We start from the raw sequence: 20,291 nt of genomic DNA on the forward strand, positions 1-20,291 counted from the left end.
TTTGACTGTGATGTATTCCGTATGTTGTTTCATTGTTTCCTAAAAGGCATGCTGCTGCGCTACTTTGTCAACTTCTACGACATGGAGATCATTGAAGAAGAAGCCTTCCTTGCATGGAAAGAAGACATTACCCAAGAATTCCCTGGAAAAGGAAAAGCTTTATTCCAGGTACAGAGCGTGGAACCTCTTTTTATTAACAAACAAAATGAAACATGGCTCTTTACAAACTCCATAATAATAACATTTTGTCAAAGTTTGAATTTAATGCATGTTTCGGCTTTTCTCTTTTCCCCTCAGGTAAACCAGTGGCTCACCTGGCTGGAGACCGCAGAAGAGGAGGAGTCTGAGGATGAAGCAGACTGAGAAACCAAGCAGAAGAATAATGGTCTAGATCCCCCTCCTCATCTTATTATTAGACTTGCCTTTCCTTTATTAAACTCCATGCTTGTTTAACCACTACCACGTGGCACTCAGCCGCCTCTCTTACAAATATAAACCTGAAAGCTTGTACCTGTAGGGCCTTGTGTGCTACCACCTGCACCGTGATGGGCTGAGAAGCATCGTTTGATCTGTTGCCTAATGGATGTTTGATTTTTTTCAATCTACGTCCTGATCAGCTACATGAATTCTTGAAGTTGAGAGTGGCTCAAATATGTTTTTTTTTTCTTTGTTGCTCCGACCATGTAAGGTTTGTCACTTTTTTCCCCACTGTATTGCATGTTTTCAGTTCCACTCAACTTTACTGATTTGACCCTTCCCTGTTAGGAAACGGCTTTATTTAAGAATGTGTAGGATTTCCCCCTAAGTAAGTCAAGAGTAGTGGTGATCTCCTCTAATCCTAGTTTAAAAGCATACGACTCGTCAGGTCTCGTCAGTGTGCTGCTTTGTGATCTTCTGTAGGGGCTGAACCTGACTTCCCTTCCATCACACTGGATGCTGAGCTTAAACAGAGCAGAGAGGGATTTAGACGAACAGGCTGCAGAGTGAAAATCAAGGCAACATGTGACTTCTAGCCTTTGTTTCAGAAAGTGTGGCATATGACAAGAGGGCCCAGAGAAGTGAGAGTGAAGCATAACCTGACAGAACATTTAATAACAAATCAAGGTGCATGTTTAATCAACCTATGCTCGCTAAATACCAGTTTTCTGCTCTTTTTTTTAGTCAAAGTGCTCTTGACAGTTACTGATGATGAGCATTCACTTTTTTTTTTTTAATTAACTCTCTTTCAGACGGGGTTTGTCCCTTTTGTTATCTGTCCTCTTTTGTCGTCTTTTATCACAAGTGTTTGCAATACTTATCCTCCAAATGTTACAATATTTAATGAAAAAAAAAAACAGCTGTCAAACATTGGTGTGCCGCCGTAACGTTTCAGAGTTGCCTGTGTTTCTACCTCTTAGTTAGATGGGCTTTTCGTTTTGTTCTTTTGTGCTGGAGTATTAAGGAAATCTACTAAGAAGAATCTAGAGCCCAAGCAAATGCTGAAGTACTTCGTTTAGTCGTGGCCTAATTGCACAAAAAAACAAAAATGATTGAAGTAGATGTTTTCAATGAAGCCTCACACGGTTTACAACTATTAATACTGAAGAAGGAAAGAAGAGCTTGTTTTTAGTAATTCGGCATCCTCTGAAATGCACCTGTTAAAAGTTGGACTTTCACTATGTGTTCAGCAATCTGAGCCTGGCCCTGTTTTATTTTGAAAGGCTCAGAAAAAGTGGTTTCTGGAATTGGCAAATTCAGGTTGGTAATTGATGATTCCCCCTCACTAAAGTGTAACCGCTAATAACAAACGATAATGCTGCGTTTTACCCGAGAATGGTGCTCTCGAGCCATGTTTCTGTGTACGACAATGGATTTTGGTCTTCTCGTAAGGCGTTCTTAATTATTATGCACCTCTACTGCTTTAATGTCAATAAAGTCCAGGACATGAGCACCAATACTATTTTTCTCATTTATTTGTGCTCCGTCTCTTTCCACATCTCATGCTAACTGCAGTAAATCCATTCACACCATGTTACACACACGTACATCTGAGATGACAACCGTCTATCTCACTGGTGTCCAGTGAGCGGCTCGGGTTCACGTTCCTTGACAAGGGCCACGTAAGTTCGATCTGGATCACTCCTGGTCTGTGGGGATCCAGAAGTATTCCACCACCTTCCTACTTCTGCGCGCAGGGGCGGAGTCGGGTCGGTCCCCTCCGAAGGCTGGCAGGTCATCGAAGTGACTCGGACCCAGATCCCTCCCTGTGCTTGGGGCAGAAACCCTGAACATGGTCCTGAGAGACCACAAATCAATGCAAGAGATGTGTTTAAACAGAACAACTGTGTCTCATAGTGTCAAAACAACAGCTTCCATCACTGAAATCCCCATCTTGGCCCTAGACAGTCCCTACTACGCCAGGAATATTGCTGTGTGTGAGGCCCCCTGGTGGCCACTTGGCCTATATCAGCTGCGTCCGTCAGTTTGTTTACCTGGATGGACTCCTCTCGGGCTCCTCAGCACTGGAATCTGGAGTGGAGATGTACACAGGATCGCTTTCCTGAGTAAAATGACATGATTTAAGTCAGGCAGCAGCTCCAGGGTTCAGCTATGAGATTAAAAACCTTTCTATTTAAAAGTCCATTTTTTACTACTTGAAGCACGGGGTCATCTCACCGTGAAGTTTCTCGGGGCGCCGTCTGGATTTTTGAGGATTTTTACCCTCTGATCGCTCTCTGTCATGCACAGGAAGTAGCTCTTGATGTTGGCTTGACACTGGTGAGGACAAATACTTGTAAAGTGAACCTGAAACATGTGTTTAACCGGCACAAAAACAGAAAAAGACACATTTGACCCCTGTCTGGATGCCATACATTCCACAGTAGGCAGAGTGGTTGTATATGAACCGGGGTTAGCCAAGTGTTCTTAGCTTGACGTTTCTTCAACCCAATAGCATATTTTTCTTTTTCTTTTTTTTTTTTTTCACAGGACAGAAGTAATTATTTGTTCAGTCAAAGTATGCCAGGGATACTTTCATACTGCTTTATTCTGCCTCAGAGCCTTCAGGTCCTCCTGAGCTCGGAGCGTGTTGGCCAACTGCTGATGCTTCTCCCTCCAGCTGAGGCACTCGGCCGTTCTCTCCTGCCTCTCCTTCTCAGCCAGGCGCCTCTCTGCGTCGGCCTCCCTCTGAGCCTGGCTGGCCTTTTTGCTCTCCTCCTCTGAAGCTATTGCTCTTCGCCTCCAATTCAGCTCACTGCAAACACACAGCACTGAAGTCACATCCCAACATATTAAATCCAGAGTACCGAGTTAACAGTAGTGACTTCATTTCCACGCAGCCTCACATGTTTGCTCTAAATGCCTCTGAATAAACAGTATATGTTCAAGCGCTCTTATTTTTGGGCCGTTAATCATGCTGTGTTCTCATTTCCTTTTCCTATTCAATTTCTTCATCGTCTCATCTTCTGACCTTCATTTTGGACCATGGCCGTGTCTTGAGTTTTCAAAGTATGGTACTATTAAACAAAATGCTGTATCCAATTCCTTTATGTCCTGCTGTTAAAATGAAAGTGACTCGCTTCACTTTCATGTGCAAAAGAACAAATAAAAACATGAACAGAAGATGGCACTGTTAAAATGAAAAACATTTCCGTTGTGTCCCCCAGTCAGACACAGGGTATTTGGACAAGCATCTCTGCACATCTGGATTTAGGTCTTTTCTGCAACAAATTCTTTGAAGAATCACTCTTGTTCATTAGGACCACACGGACCACCTGTACTTCTGTCCAAATGAAGATGAGCAAGTGTGATATAATGGGCTTTAACTATTAGGGAGTTTAGCCTTTCATAATACACCATATGTCTTTTAAGGTAGGTGCCTCGGAATAGAACAGCACACCCCCTCTGACTTTCATCTTTGCCTCCACTGTTTTCGTCTCCTCTGTTCTTCTAAGATTAGACCTCTTCTTATTTGATTATGCTCAAAGAGCTGTTAAGTGGAAGGTCGTGATTGTTATAGCACAGTGGCTGATTAATGCTCTGGACAGTGAGTATTTAGCAGACACAAAAAGATACAAGAAGGCCATAAAAAACACGACAGTCAAGACCAAGATGTGCCTGGTCTTGCTCTTCTTTGTCCATTTTTGGCAGTGTTTAACAGTGCAAACAATGCATTCATTTGCACCAACTGGGTACTGGGTGGCCAGTACTGATGTATTCCTATAGCTGGAATGTGCTAATGCTGAAATCATTCTTCATAAAGTATTTGACATTTCAGTCTTCATCTTTTTTCTTTTAAGAAAAAGATATTCTTCAACTTCTCTGGACTCTTCCACATTGTTTGAACGTCCCTTTCATTAAGCAGCTTCAGTTCACAAATATAATTTGAGTTTCTGATTAGTTTCAAGAAGCAACTGGCCAGCAACAAACCTACAAAACTCTCCTTAGTTGCCTTTTGTCTGCTGCAGATATCATAAAAAACGTTAGCTTACATATTACACTTAACTTGTGTTTAAAAGTGTTAAAAAGAAATTCTTATTCAACCAGATGTGCAGCAAAATGGTGTGCAACAGGGCTCAATACTTGGTCCTCTTAGGTTGTCCTTTACAGTACATAAAATCACTTCAAGGGTTTTCTTACTGTTGTTAGACAGCTAACACACAGAGTATTTCTCTTTTAGTCCCTCACCCATGCATTTGACTGTTTTACACCTGTTTATACATGACATCAAATGAGTGGTTATGTCACTTCATGTCTTTTCGTGGAGTAAGCTGGCAATTCTTTTCAAATACTGATTTGTTTTTTGACTTGTATTGACAGAAAATGACAGCATAAAGCAATGTAAAGTGCTATTTAAAATCAAGGGTGACAAAGGCCATTTTTTGATTGTTTTTATGTAATTATTTAAGACTCTCTGAATCACTCTAGTTAATTGCCATTATTTTGCAAACATTTGATTTCGGTTTTAGAGTGCTTTAAAGCAATCTAAAACATTTTTTTTATTAGTATTAAGGCTCAAACCATTCCAGAATGTTGCTGCCTGACCTTATTATCATTTACTAATGAACAAACCTAAATGTAACATTTGAGAATTACAGCACACTAAAAAGCACTGGACACCGATATACCCACCTCTCTTTAATTTGGACATTTTCTTGTGTGACCTGTCTCAGCTTGTGTCGGAGGTCGTCTCTGTCTGCCTCCAGGCTCCTGTTCTCCTGCAGCAAGGCCTGTTTCTCCCCAGACACCCGGTCTAGCTTCAGTTTGGTCTCAAAGTAATTCTTCTCTGTTTTTGCCAGTGAGAGCTGCACATCAGCATGCTGCAGAGGGGAAAGTCAGATTAGACATTATATCCTGTTTGTGCCCTGGTTAATTGAGGGAACCTATTTCTGAAAAAATGTAATGCCCACTGTTGCAAAATTATAACTTACTTATTATTTGAACTGAAGTAACATGACTGCTTAATAATGCTGGACTTTCAACATAACAGGTCTCTGTCACATCCACAGTGTGGTACAGTAGATGTATGCAACGGTTGTCTATTTCACTACAGACTCCCTATAATTATCTCTTCTCTGTTGTTAGCATATATGTTTTAGTTTTCTGTGTTGAATGTGTACCTCCTTCTTAAGCTGCTGCAGCTCTTCGCTCAGGCGTCCCCTGTCGGCTTCGGCTACGTCCTTGTCCCGCTGACAACCGAGGGCCCTAGCCTCAGCCAGGGCCCTGCTCTTCTCGGCCTCCCCCCTGGACTCCTCGGCCTCGTCTGCAGCTCGCGAGCACAACGTGGCCCTCTGCTGGCTCTGGTACAGCTTCTGCTTCAGCTGATGGAGGTCATGGAGAGGTGTGTGTGCTGCAGTGACTTGGTGAGGAAACAGTAGAGGCCTGCCTTTGTTTCTACATGTAATGTGACTCTGACCACTCTGAGTCAGAGTAAGGGTCTTGCTTTTAGTATATGATAAGAATGGGTTTAGGTCAATGATACAACATGAAAGTCCATTGTAGTGGTAAGATCAATACCACCAACTATGCGAACTAGAGATTTTACACATTGGTATTCCTCATATGATGCATCTTGCGACAAAGATTCTTCCTATTTTACTAATACTGAAAATATCAGATTATTTGTCTGTAAGAGTACTGCCAGTTTCCTCAGTGGTCTGAAAAAAAAGATACATTTTTAACAGGGGCACAAGTTTCACACTGGAACTTGATAAGTGAAAGATACTGGTATTGTTAGACCAAGAGGATAAACAAAAATACCATATTGGTTGTGTTGTGGTAATGTCAGACTAGTGCTTTGGAGTTTGGATATTGACTATGTCTAAAGATGGACAAACCCACCAAATCCCATAGGATTTGGTGGATTGGTAGCTGAGGCAGCTACCTGACATCACTCAAAGCCATGCTTGTGGTTATCTCCATAAAGTTGTCATCTCACCTTAGTTTCAGGCTGTAAATATGCTTATTCCTTCTGTAAATGTGTACCTTGGTACAGCATTTGGATTTCAGAGAAAAAAAATAGCACTGTACAAAACTGGACATTCCTATAACAATTGAGTCAATTACAACTTCAGCTCCACATGCATTTTAACATGGAGGTCTTTTGGCACTGACTCACATCCCCAAGTTGCCACACTTCAGCATCAGCTTCATTCTACAGTACTTTAGTTTTGAGCACCCATCTTCTATGTTATTATCAGTAGCGTCTATTGTAAAGAAGACAACAATGCAGTGACATTTCAGAAAGAATCATCCTGGAAGAATAATCTCTGGGTTTTAATATCTTTCTTTTTTGACTCCGTACATATGTCTTTGAGATATGAATACAGAACAGTTCCTGCAGCATATACACTGTTGTCACACAGTATTTAATGTAGAGTACACAGCCCCCATCATCAGGTAGTACTGGTTTATATGTGACTCCCAGCAGAATAGAGATGCAACTTTATAGTAAAACCCCCGGAACCTAGTTAGCTACATTTGAGCCTGCTGAACACGATGTAGCCAATGTTACATGTTGATGTTATAAATTTATGTATGTCTAGTGAAAGTGTCAGACATCTAACTAACAGCAAAAATACAACAGGACAGTTACTAGTTCTGAAGGGGAAAGGAAGATGTATTTGTTCTCTCCTATAAAGACATTTTTTTGGGGGCTATATTGGTGTGTGGTGGTTTTTATGAAGATCTATACCTTCTTTTGTAGTCCTCAAAAGACCAGTAAAGCTCTTGATGGATTTGCTGTTTCATCCCGTGTCTGTTTTTTTCCAGCTCACCTCTTTGACTTCAGCCTGCAGCTCCTGGTTCAGGTTCCTGAGGTTCCTCATGGTCAGTTCGTTCTCTGTGCGCATCACGATCCTCTCCATGTGGATCTCATTTGATAAGTACTTGTTTGCTTTCTTCAGATCCTCACATTCCTGAAAGAAGTTTACATTATCCATGGCGTGTGAGGTGGAACATAGAACCTCATTCCAAAATATACAAACGCATAAAATCATGGAATATGCTGTCAAAATGCTCCATCAAGATATTCCTCATTCCGACCATGATGACAATTACTTTCACTCAAAGTACATAACACACCCCCATCCCTCTCACTTGACCATTTTATGTCCAGTTCTTTACATTAATGTTTTGAAGAATGTCTTTCATTGCTGACGTAGCACACAGTATGTGAGAAGTGAAATTATAGTCGCTGTGGGTGTTCAAATGTCACATTTTCACACTCCTTACATGACCTTAAAGCCCCAGAATTGCAAAAAAAAAAAAAACTCTGCTCATTTAGTAGCCTGCAGATTCTCCACAACAGGGCTGTTGTGGAGGGGTGGCTGCGGGGGCCGTGCTGATGCCCAGTAAGTTCGGGTGAAAAAAAATCAATTGCTTCTTCGGGAAAAAAAAGCTTTGTTGAAAAGTACGAGGACGCTGAATGCCTGCGATAATGCAGCTGCTGAAAACAGAATAGCAGCCATGTTTTGACAAGCTCCTCCACCTCATCTTCAGATTGAAATGTTCGTCATCTTCATAGGAGACAACTGTGGGATCAGAAGTGCTCTGCTGCACGCAGTCATTAATATTCATTAGGCGTTTCCTGCTTGGATGTGTTTACAGCAACAGTTGCACTAGAGGGAACTCCTACTTTGTCCTACTACTATGTGCAGCTACACTTGCAGTTGCGAGCCATGTTAGAAATCAACGGCAAGCTGTACAAAACAAACAAAAAAAACATGAGTGCATAGTTCTAATAATTCTGTGGCGTGGTTTTGATGAAGGCAGAATTCTTTCATCTCTGTGTATTCATTCCCCCCTCATCGTCTTACCTTCCTCTTCCTGACCAGCTCTCCTTGCAAGTGATTGATCTGGAGGAAGGATCCGCTGGCGCTGACCGGTCTGACCGCCCTCACGGGCCTCCTGGGGAGAACTTTGACCTCTTCTGTCACCCCGTTCCCGAACCGGCTGCCCCTGTTAACGTTGCTGCTGCTCATGGAGTACGGCTTGTAGAGGCTGTCGTCCAGCGAGGACATGCCGGCCGTCTGCAGGTCAGTGTGGGACTTGGCTCTGATTGACATTTCCAGGCTGAGACCAGCGCCGTTCTGCCAAAATGTCAGTGTTGTTGCGATGATGCTCCGAGATGTGGCAGGGGCTTCTGGCTTGCGGTTAGAACGTGGGTCAGCGACCTCAGTGAAGTTCTCAGTTTCACGAGTAGTTCACTGGGTGGATCCTATCACCAACCCAGCTTCTTTTATTATTTATTAGGTAACACAAGACGACAAACTGCATTGGACGTAGGCAAATGGTGCCTGTGTTTTTCTATGAGGGCACCTTTTACAAACTTTGGACTTCATAGCTGATGGAAGAGAGGCAGAGAGAGCAAGGCCTTAAAACCAGATGGGTTTCTTTAAGCTTTATATGGAAAAACTGATTCCTATGACTATGCTGCTCTTTGTGAAGTATGGAATTCAATGGTGTCATGATTTTAAAGATGCTGCATGATAACATGATAGCATCAGTCATTTCCCCTGAGTTTAATACTGTTGAGAAGCAAGTGTTTAACATACTTATGATGTAGAGTCTCCAGAGAGAAACCAATAGTTCAGACTGGAGTACAGCTGTACGCAGAAATGTCATGTAACAAATTAATTCAATTTAATATACACTCACTGGCCACTTCATCAGACACACAAGGGAAACTGGATGCATGCTAATAAAATAGCCCTGCTTTTAGCATCAGGACTGGTTGCACTAACGTACCCAATGAAGTGGCTGGTGAGTGTGTATTTCTTTAAAACAGAGCTTCAGGAGAAATATCTGATTCGATTAAAGAGTCTGCAATTCGATTTGGGTCACTGACTGAGAAGAATCTTTCAATTACACTCACTTTTTCCCTGACCCAGGGCAGACAAAGTGTGCCCTTTTTTTCATCAAATTATGCTCTACCATTTCCCGTTGGATTAGGTGAGACTTACACTCTTGTGAACCAGGGAAGTGTGACCAATTAGCTCCTCTTACAGCTCGTGTCCGTGTAACAGCGCCCTATCTCTCACAGCCTGGCCTCAGCCAACCACGCGGCAGCCTGGGGACAAGCAGGAAGCTCTATTATTCACACCATGTTCACAGAGCCGTGGAAGTAGGACATGTTGGACTCATGCTGGAGCACCCTCGCTGTCAGGGAGTGATGATACAATAGCAATTCCTCACGCTAACCCATCTGCACTGTATCACTCTCACCTTCGGGTTTCCTGATGCTGGCCAGATCCAACGGAGAGATTTCTGGTTTGACTCGCTGGAACAAATGCGTAACATTGAATGCCAAGTACTAATTTAACTGATAGTGAGCAGGTTTCATCTGCAGCGCAGCTTTGAATCTAGTTTTGACATCCAAGCATCCAGTTTCAGTCATTCCTTTGATCCCTGAAAAGCTTCAAATTTTGATATATATGCCCCCAGGACTTTTTTGTGTATGGTTTAAGATGAGGATATCTATGTTTGGACATTAGAGGTGCTGGTAGTCCCTTTTGACAGAGGCGATTCAGTGGGGCCCTCACTAGAGAGCTGAACAAACTGCTGTGCTAGAATTTAACTGTAACTCTAAATAAGCGCTTGCAGCCCCTTTGGTTCTGATTCATCAGTCCTTTGATTGATCTCCATCATGTAGCACAAACACACATCCAGAGTAGCTGGAGACAAGAGGAGAGTCTAAGTCTGTCTGTCTGTCTGTCTAAGTCTATAATAATGGAGACACACTTAAATCACAGAAGACCTATAGCTAGTTCTCCCAGAGTCTCCCAATGACTTAGCTAGCTGCCACTTAGCTCAAAGAAGTGTGTACAAGTTTACTTGGGAGAGGGTGTTCATAGCCCTCACACGCCCCACCAGAGGTGTTTCTGTGGTTAGGTACACTTCACTGAAAATCTGTAAGAAAATAGTCTAGGGTAACATGGAGGGTCAGCCAACGTTAGCAAATGTGCTAGCAACGGCAGAAAAATGACTAGTCTTTTCACAGGTTTTTGGTTTTTGTGTTAGGATATTTCCTCTGCTGTAGCCACGCTTGACAACTCAAGTCATGTTTTGGAAGAATCACAATAATAATGAATTCCAATGCCAAGTAACTGAAAGTTTTCAACATTTTTTCTATGAGCTGTTTTTTTTTAAACTCTAACTCTCCCCTCTGACTGGTCTCCAGACCACCAAAGAAGGTCAGTCCATTCCAACCTTTTTTGTTCATTTAAATCATATTCAAATGTAGTGTTAACACTGATTTCTGTAACTTGTATTTAAGACATAAGTACCATGTACCTGTCATGAGGCAAGGAACCATATTTGGTAACTTCAGAACATTTTAAATTGTGTTCCCTTGCCTCTCAGTGAGGTTTAGAAGCATGAGGTTTTCATTCAGCCAGTCAGAGAAGATCAAGAAAACACCCTCAGGTCAAATCAGGGTCAAATGTGGTCTGCTAGGTCCACCTCTGCATGAACGCTGAGCGTAACTGATTTATTAGGCAACATGAAGAAGAGGCCTAATGTTGTCTAATGTGATAATGTGAATGATGACAAGTGCCTGAATCAGCACTTCTGCTCTAATGGACTAAATAAAAATTACATTTCTGCGGCGAAGATGCACTTCCTGCATGTCACTGATGGCTCTGGGATGACTCAGCATAAATCACGTCCCCCTACTTTTACTTCCTGCAAAGCAACTCTACAGACATATACTGTTGCACATTGGCATACTAGGACATTAATAGATACATAAACACTCAGAGTAAATATGTTGAGATCAATAGATACATAAACACTCAGAGTAAATATGGGATAACTTGTGTACAATAATTCCAACAACGCATCTTTATCCTGCTCACTTTCTTAGTTGTGCACTCAGAATTTGTCTCATACCGGTAACATTCATGTCCACATCACATGCATATGTCCCACTTGTTGTTCTTTGTAATCTTTTCTTCCTCACTATGTGTGTAAGCACAGAAAGCGACGTGTGACCAGAGTCAAGTGAAACAAAGCGGATTCTGAACACTGTGAACTTCAGATGAAACCAACAAATTCAGGCTGATAGACAGCGTATAATAAATGTAGGATCCCAAAGGAAGAAGAAAGTGAACAAAAGATGTGGGTTAGTAATCCCAACATTGAAGACTGAAGAAAGAAAGTGACAGAGAGCAAAAACTGGCAGCACAGGAACATTGTGGAGGAAGTTCCCTTTCCTACTGGCGTGGCAGAGCAAACATACTTCTGGGAGAGATGCTGGCGAAGCAGAAAAACTCATGAAACGCCTTTCAGTGGTTTTAATCAAGCATCCATATCACATCATGTTTGGTTGAAACACTGAGACACATGTTTCAGTAATTAATTCTACTGTACTGAACAGCTCCTTTATAAAGCATCTTCCTCTCATTTATCTTGAACCCTTCCTGTCACCCTGCTTTAATATTTCCTGAAAATCCTCAATTTGTTTTTACTCTTAACTAGCTCACAGCTGGACATTTTAAATATGTCATGTGTTAATGATTTAATCACCATAACTGCAGCGTTTGGATCAAACACATTAAACTACTGTCAGGGTCTTCCTCCCCTGGATGTATGTGCTATCTCATAGCGGGCCATCGAGCAGATTTGACCCCCATTTTCCTGTTTTCCTCTTTCTCATCCGCATCCCATTTGTTCTGTGGCTCTTCCCCCACGCGTTCTCTTTATTCGGTTCTTCACCTTCACCCACTTTAGTTACAGCTGTCACATAAAACATGGCAGGACTGTGCAGTTTTACCCCGTTTTTACTCCGGTGCTTTGCAGCCTTGTTGCTGGCCTCTCAGGCCAGCCTAAATAGAGGTAAGCTCTCTTTGTTTCTGGGGTAGATGCAGGGCCAAATTCAGACCCTCAGATTTAACTTTTTTTTTTTTTTTTTTTTTTTTTTTAATTCTTAATGGATCGTGAGAAAGTTGTAGGACAGCTTAAATTTCTTAAAGGAATATTTTGAGGTTACTTGTGGGACATTAAAAGTTAAGCCAAGAGTATTTTCTGTTGCATCTGAATTCCTGTAATGAGATGTATTTCTGTACATATCCACCTACTGCATTTAGAACCATATGAACTGCATGTTACCTTGGATTTACCACAAATCAAATCATAGTACTGGCAGGTTGCTTTTTATTTGATGTAACGCTCAGTTTACACTTTTTCCAACATAAAATGTGCGAGGCACAGACTTCCTGACTTCAGCTGACTTTACATTCCAGCTGTCCCTCAGAGTCAAAGAGCCGCTGGAGTCCTCATGCTCCTTGAAGGAGGACGGTACACCTTCAACTTCTCCGCTGCCAGCGCCGCCTGTCTATATCTGAACGTCACCATGGCGACCAGGGCCCAGATGGAGCGAGCGTTGAATAACGGGCTGGAGACATGCAAGTAGGTGTGCTGATGGCATCTGGTTCTGATGTGTCTGCTGGGACGCTGACCAGAATGCACTGTTGAAGATGAATCAGTGATGCGGAACACAGGCGCGCCAGGAGCGTGACTACACCACATAATATATGGGTCAGGATATTTGTCACGTACAAATTACGTCGGTTGAAACTTGTTGTTCCATGAGAACTATTTTTTGTGTATGTGGCATATGGACACAAGAGGGAAGTCACAGAGTGTAACCATTTAAATATCATGTATGAAATTTTGTTATAGATTGGCTTTAGAAGTCACGGTGCACTTTAAAAAAAAAAATCTGTCTTTCACTTGCTGTGTTGATAGATTTGGCTGGATAGCTGAACGGATTGCGGTCGTCCCACGACTTAAACCCGACAGCAACTGTGGAAAGGGCAAAACTGGGGTGGTGGAGTGGGCCGCACAGGCAGATAGAAAGTTTGGTGCCTTCTGCTTCAATGCGTCAGGTACTCTTTGTTTACTGCACTGTAATAAATCCCAACTGCAAATCCCAGTTACGCCAGGACACGATGTTCAGAGCGGTCAAAATAAGAAGAAAACTGAATGTTTACTTGACACAAACACGAATCCCATGTGAATCTGACCTTGTTTTTATATTTGGCCAAAAAAGTTCAAAGAGCTTTGAATTCACTGTATTATTTAGTAAGATTTACAAAGCCCATAAAGTCTATTTTGTTCTAATTAAATTTACAACACATGCATGCACTAAAACTTTTTAGTTTTTATTTTCTTTCTCAGTGAAATCCTTTTCCAAGTGGAGTTCAAGTAGAGTGAGTTAGCTGGGAATTATATTGTGCTACATGTTCCCATGTATCGGCGTTACAGTTATTTAATAAATGCTACCTGGTTATTAGACCCTTGCTGTTAATCTTTTTATACTATAACTCAGAGATGATTTCTCACCCACTTGTCACTTGCAGATTTGGAGCAATCTCAGAAAACAACAACAGCTGCTCCACAATCCTCCACATCCTCCACCTCACTGATGGCTCTGACCCGAGCCTCGACACCTGCCACACCCACGGTCGGGTCGACACCCGCTCCTCCGCCTTCAACAGAGAAGCTAAAAACTACAAAACCTACTGAGCAGTCACACTCAACGGCAGCCTTTACTCTCCCGGTCAAAACAGCAAGTTCGGCGAGGATTTCCCCATCTGCCTCACCCTCTATAAAACCTTTCTCCACCCATATCCCTTCTTCTCTTCCTCACATTATCACCTCAAAAGCCACTTCCGTCAGCTTTGCCTTTTTTACTTCTGTTCAGGTCTTCAATTTCTCTGGTTCCTCAGGGTCAGTGCCGCCACAGCCTCAGAACTCTGCAAAGCGTCCTCTAGGAGGTATGTCCTTTCAGTTTAAAAACACAACAACACCCAACTTTAACTCACTTAATAACTAGGAAAATGTATTTTCTGGATCTAACATTTAATTTATGTGGAGAGGATAAAACACTGCATACATGACTGAAGAATAACATGTAATTGTGTGTGTTGTACACATTTGTGCCAGTAGGGGACAGTATCTTTAGACCTCTTGTTGACTGTGCCAAAGAGTGTAACGTGTAGACTGGTCCAAGAGGTGTAATGTGTAGTGTTGTGTCTAAAATAAATCAGGATGAGGAAAACTTTGGACAATTTTGCTGTTTTTTGTGTGTGTGTTGGTGCACTTACACCAGGCACATACTCAGGCACGTATGCAAGCTCTTCATACCAGTAAGCGCAGATAGTGACAAGGAAGCCACTATAAAAAGAAAAGAAAAGTAAAAAAAGAAGAGGGCAGAGTGGTTAAGACAGGCGAAACTTACTAGGAGTTAATTTTACTTGAATAAAATCTCTTTGAATCATTATTATGAGTCACATTATTGAATCATTTAGTTGTAAGTCATGTTGTAAGCGGTATACAACACGATACGTGGAACCTTATCGGAGCTGAATGCTTCATAATGACCTGCAGTGTTAAACATTTCTTGATATGTGTGTACAAGGGTCATTTACTTTTAAAAACTTTGTAAATCTTTTTTTTTTTTTTTTTTTTAAAAAAAGATATTTTGGGGGCTATTGCACCTGTGTTTGAATGGGACAACTGAAGAAAAACAGGAATCAAACCCACGCTGCAGTGAGGACCATAGTTTCCCAACAACAAAAGTGCTAGTGAAAATGCTGAGTGGCTAGTAACTTTGGAAAACTACTAGCCACAGTGGCTGGTAAACAAAAAGGTTAATGTCAAGCCCTGATTACAAAGATAACAAAACAAAGCAAAAAAAGTTTTTGGACATGTGAACCTTGCAATAGAATTTCATGGTCATGAAGCTACAACAATCTGCAATGCTACTGCATATTCAAGGAATATTGTTAATAAGATTGTATAAATAAATCAGATCTGCCTGGTGCTGATCACATATGTACATATTTTTGTTTCTTTACCAGACGTATATACAGCACTCATCATTCTTGGCATCATTGTGGTGCTCCTGGCAGCAGCAGGTGCCGTGTGGTACTACAAACTGTGAGTCAGTCTTTCAGCTAACTTGCATGGCCGAAAGTACATCAGCAACACTTTGATAAAACGTCCGAAAATGTCTTAAACTGACTGGTCTTCTTCAGTTTGGTGAATCAAACTGATTGTGTGAAATGTCTTTGTTGGTTGCAGGAAAGTAAAGTCATACCAGAAAAAATAACGCTTTCTTCTTTTTTTTTTTTTTTTTTGCTTTCTGTTTGGAAAAGAAATATGTTTCGGTCTTGGCCTAAGAGGCAGCTCATGGACGACATACAGACAGAGATGTGGATGCACACTGACTGCGAGGATAGTCAGCATGGAGCGGAGGAGGAAGAAGACGATGAAAACGAATCATACAGGAAGTACTCCAGTGAAATCACACTCTGTGTCAATCCAAACATAAACGCAAACTCTGTGTGACTGTTCAGTGTATATATATACATATATAATTTATAGATTGAATGAACTTCAATACATCAGTGTTTTCATTTATTGTAGATTAGAGGATTGTTTATCGTATAAATGCTTTCATTGTTTTTTTTCTTCTCATAAACATATATAAATTTGGTCAATTGCATTTGTTGTCATATTATAGAATGAATTTGGACCCCATGCTGATGTAACTGTGTGATGGAGATACGCTCAGGTGCCAGTTCATTACGCACTCTAATGAGAGCAAATACCTTCCAGTATAACAGTCCTGCATTAAATCCTCCTTCATGGCTTGTTCACTTTGTAATAAAAAGACATCAGAAAGATGGTAATACAACCGGATGATCATTTTGATGGATGTAGTTTGTGGTGCTGTTAAACAGGATTGAATTAAAATGGGGTTGTCAAAATAATAGAAACAGGTGTACAATACCCACAATATAGTTCAATACAATAGTGCAACAAACCACAGCCTCCACGATGAAAACACAGTTAAATCATCAACTCTCTCTGTTATATCAGGATGCATTTCTCACTAATGTACCTAATGAACTGGAAAGTGAGTGTAAATCTAAACATCTTTAGTAAGACTTGCTCGGCAGCATACTTCTCATAGCCCTTTACTCTGTCTGTTCAGATATCGATATTAAAAAGGCACAACCATCCAGTGTGTTTTTCCCTTTGCATTTATGTGCAGGAGCATATTGTTTTGTCACAAAACCAGACCAGCAATTATAAATAAAATGACTTAATTGTATTTATTGTAAGTGTTTCATGTTTGTTCTGCATGGTTACGGATGTTCTGATTGACATGGTACAATTTTGGTCTGCAGGAGGGAAAAAATATTGCTAAAAAATAAGGTACATCCAGCTCACGTGAGTGCTTGTGCAAAATGCCGTAACCATGGAGACGCCCACACCCGGACATAAAAAAGTAACATATGGTGGCAGCAGTCAATGCTGCCACCATATGGAAGTTTTTCTGTGCCATCAGGGTTTGAATATGAATTGCTAAATAAATGTAGTTTACATAAAACGTGCAACATCACAAAAAGTTCAATCTCATAAAATTCAACCTCAAACGTTCAACCTCTGAAAAAGTCGGACTTAATTTCCGGGTGACCAGGGAGAAGCAAGCGATCCCCGTCTCTATTCATCCAACGTCTAGCCAATCGGGTTACGCTCCATTGGACATGACTTGCCACCGGCACGTAGTACATACACGTAGATGCGACTGAGGCTGCCTCTGTCCATTGTAACGATGCGTCAACTCGGCCGCCATCTTGGCAGGGGGTATGATATATATATTTACAATACAAGATTGGTTAAATTAAAAATGCGGACAATGTGCAACACTATTGAAAAGCTTCCAGGTATTTGTCAAAAATGGATATCAAAATGGAATGATGTATAACGATACAAATATAACATAATAATAATACATTTAATAATAATAATAATAATAATAACAATAATAATAATAATAATAATAATACAATAGAATTTATGACATAATAATCAAAATAAAATACTAATAATAATATAGTATCTATCTTTTTTATGTTATCTTATCTAATCAATCTTATTTATTTTATGTAACCTAAATACCCTATCTATTCCTTGATGAAAGTGTTTGAGTTAAACCCATTTAAAGAGGACAGTTGTGAAGTCTTATTTTGAGAACATGGATACAGCAATGACAACAAGTTGGAATGATGGTTATCAATGCAACCCTCTCTTCTTATTGTGATCCCTGAGCAAGCAAATATCCTTGGTGCCATTATTATTATTATTGTGGGCACTGCATTTGCCACAGTTTTATTGCACATTTTAGCCTTCGGCACTATATGCTTATATTTTTATATTCCTTATGTATACATGCTGCTGGTACTGAGAAACAAATTTCATATGTGCAGATGTAAGAATGACAAAAAAGAACCTTGAACCCTGAGTAACAACAAAGACAAAGACAGAGTGACACAACACAGGAAGGAACACATGAGGTGAAACCAATCATTTAATCACCGGAAGTAAAGCAAGATATGAAGCACCAAGATAGAAACTTTTGATATAAACAGGAAACAGTTTGGTGGTGGATTAAAATAATACAATAAACAATAGACTTTTTTTTTTTTGATTTACGATACAATAACTAGTGCATGTCTTCCAAATAAGGGAAGAAACCGAAGGACTTGGGGAAAACCCACAGGGAAAACATGCACAAACAACTTAATTTGTCTTATTAGCTTTTACCTGGTTTTAGGATGAGGGGGTTTTTAAGTGTACTACTACTACTTCTTCTCACCTTTGTCTGTAGGAGGATGTGGTGTGGGCTGAATCTTACCAGGGACTGGCTTTTACCACAAGACTGGCCTGGGATGGGTGGTGTCAGAGGATGTGTTAGCTGAGCTTTAGCTGTAGTGGTTGGGATCTGTATTTGTCTTGATTGTTCAGATCCCTGTACTATCTTGGCCTGTAGTGTGGGAAGTCAGAGGGGGATGTGGTGTGGCCTGAACCACACCAGGGTTTGGTTCAAGTCATGATGTCTGCATACCAGCTGATTGCTGTTTTTGTGATGATTTTGACTGGAGTTTTTCAGGGAATCCTTCTTCAAACTTCATGGTTGCATGATTCAGCTCTTTTATAAACTCCTGGCACTCTTTTTTTTGTGACTTGGCTTTTACAGCATTCAAGATTGCATATTTTGTAAAGTCATCCTCATTTATTATTGGCTTTATAGGTGCCCTTGTAGCACACTGAATATCTATAAGTGATGGTGAGAGTGGTGATGACAGTGGTGACGGCGGTGGTGATGGTGCTGGTGACAGTGACTCTTGAGGCATAAAGCATGGAACTTCAGAGATTGCTGTTGGTACTGTTTTTTGTCTTTCTCCTGGTCCTTTTCCTTTTTGGAAAAGATACATGGGGGGAGAGTTCTGTCCGCAGTTTGACGTTGCAGTCCAAACTAGCAGTAATTATGTTTTTGCACAAAGGGTCACATGCAACACTGACCAACTCAGGTCCTTTGTCGTGTGTTGTTTCAAAACCAAATTTGGAAATATTCCACCGACAAACTCTTCCTGTAGAATCCCCAGTCACTAGATTGGTTTTCTTCATATCCGTGACCATGGATGTAATAAAGGCATCATCCCTGTCTACTGCCTTAAACTTTCCTGTCAGTCCTCCCTTTATGAGAACCAAGCAGGCAAAGATATAGCCATCTTTTGTTGACAGCACTGTGGCTGTATTAAAAGTCACCTCCCTGGTCTTCAGACGTATAAAATGAAAGCCAGCTGCAATTTCCTCTTCCTGCCCTTTCTTTTGCTTTAAAGGAGTATTTCTTTCGGTAAACTTTGTAGTAACGTGTCCTTGGTCACCTTTTAATGCCATGCGCGGAGGCAATGTCTTCCAGTAAGTGATGCTTCCAAAATCTGTGGTGAGAATTGTCCGTGTCAAGGTCAAAGAGGATGCTGGTATTCCTTGCTGAAACGTACAGTCTGTCTTTTCTGCATATGATACTTGTTGCCTTCTTTGGCACAATAAGACAAATAGTCCCGAGATTTATACCATTGTTAAAATTCCAGTCATCCTGCCATCGACTGTAATTAATTTCGCTGAGAATGATCAAATGCGATGACGATGCGGCCCACACAATCATCTGACGTGACCCTGAACGGCTTTCCCAGTGAAGACATTCCACACTGTCACCACGCCGTTCTCACAAACGGAGATGATCTATTTGAAAATGCCATGGTAGAGCATGCAGGGAACAGGCTCGTAGTGGGATGTTAACTCATTTTTAAAAAATATCTGTGCCACATCCCAGACATCAAACTATATTTGAATTTGCCACGAATAGCTCATTGTTCTGTGTGTTGTAACACAGACTGGTGATCGGAGCCTTGTTCAAACATCCCAACGAAAAAAACCCTGTCTACAGATCCAGTCATCATCAGCCCACACACGGACGTTCTGATCGACAGACTGATAAATATGTTTTCAGTTGTATTGTAGACAAGGTGAGTGACTGAAGTCTTGTGTCCTGGTAATTCAAGTGCACAGGATGTGTTCCTGAAGGGAAGCCACGTTCACAGTAATCCACCAGTACTACCAGTCAACATAAAATCAGACCAAGGGGAGTATTCAACACAGGAGAAAAAACACATGATGTTCAAGACTACTAAATACTGTTTTAGAGATTCTGGGTTTTCTGGACATGGAAGGAAAGGACAACGATATGAGGGCAAATGATTCGATGCACTGAAAATACTTCATGTGACTGCACTCATCAGTGAAGATGGGAATTCTAAAACTGATGAAGTTGTCGGTCTGGTTCTTCAAAAGGGTTGAAACATAAGCAGATGTGTATGGTCTCAAGGAGATCTTTTAAAATGCGTTGGGACAGAACAGGCACAATTTTATTATCATTAGTCATAAAAACAGACAAA

The 20,291-nt window shown here is 41.1% G+C and overlaps 3 protein-coding genes across 3 annotated transcripts in view; 2 read left to right on the plus strand and 1 right to left on the minus strand.

Annotated features, from left to right (window-relative positions):
* Positions 1-1,936, plus strand: part of eif4g2b (eukaryotic translation initiation factor 4, gamma 2b) — a 24,693-nt gene extending 22,757 nt beyond the window's left edge. Inside the window, exons 21-22 of the mRNA XM_047595890.1 lie at positions 47-168; positions 298-1,936. Of these exons, the coding sequence (XP_047451846.1) occupies positions 47-168; positions 298-363 (188 nt within the window). The 3' untranslated portion in view covers positions 364-1,936. The remainder of the gene's footprint in view (positions 1-46; positions 169-297) is intronic.
* On the minus strand, positions 1,192-8,596 carry LOC125014654 (microtubule-associated tumor suppressor 1 homolog). The gene is made up of 8 exons (XM_047595901.1): positions 8,295-8,596; positions 7,254-7,394; positions 5,598-5,798; positions 5,110-5,297; positions 3,019-3,232; positions 2,656-2,754; positions 2,472-2,539; positions 1,192-2,275 (listed from the first exon to the last, which is right to left on the minus strand). Exons 1-8 carry the CDS (start codon positions 8,541-8,543, stop codon positions 2,116-2,118), a joined length of 1,320 nt encoding a protein of 439 aa, XP_047451857.1. The 5' UTR covers positions 8,544-8,596; the 3' UTR covers positions 1,192-2,115.
* A 3,624-nt stretch (positions 8,597-12,220) lies between these two features.
* Positions 12,221-16,618, plus strand: lyve1b (lymphatic vessel endothelial hyaluronic receptor 1b). The gene is made up of 6 exons (XM_047596782.1): positions 12,221-12,312; positions 12,720-12,885; positions 13,225-13,364; positions 13,839-14,255; positions 15,342-15,420; positions 15,639-16,618. The coding sequence occupies exons 1-6, from the start codon at positions 12,228-12,230 to the stop codon at positions 15,829-15,831; spliced, it is 1,080 nt and encodes a 359-aa protein (XP_047452738.1). The 5' UTR covers positions 12,221-12,227; the 3' UTR covers positions 15,832-16,618.
* Positions 16,619-20,291: the final 3,673 nt, after the last annotated feature.

The sequence above is a fragment of the Mugil cephalus genome, chromosome 10, assembly GCF_022458985.1.
Source record: "Mugil cephalus isolate CIBA_MC_2020 chromosome 10, CIBA_Mcephalus_1.1, whole genome shotgun sequence".
In the NCBI taxonomy this organism is placed as follows: domain Eukaryota; kingdom Metazoa; phylum Chordata; class Actinopteri; order Mugiliformes; family Mugilidae; genus Mugil; species Mugil cephalus.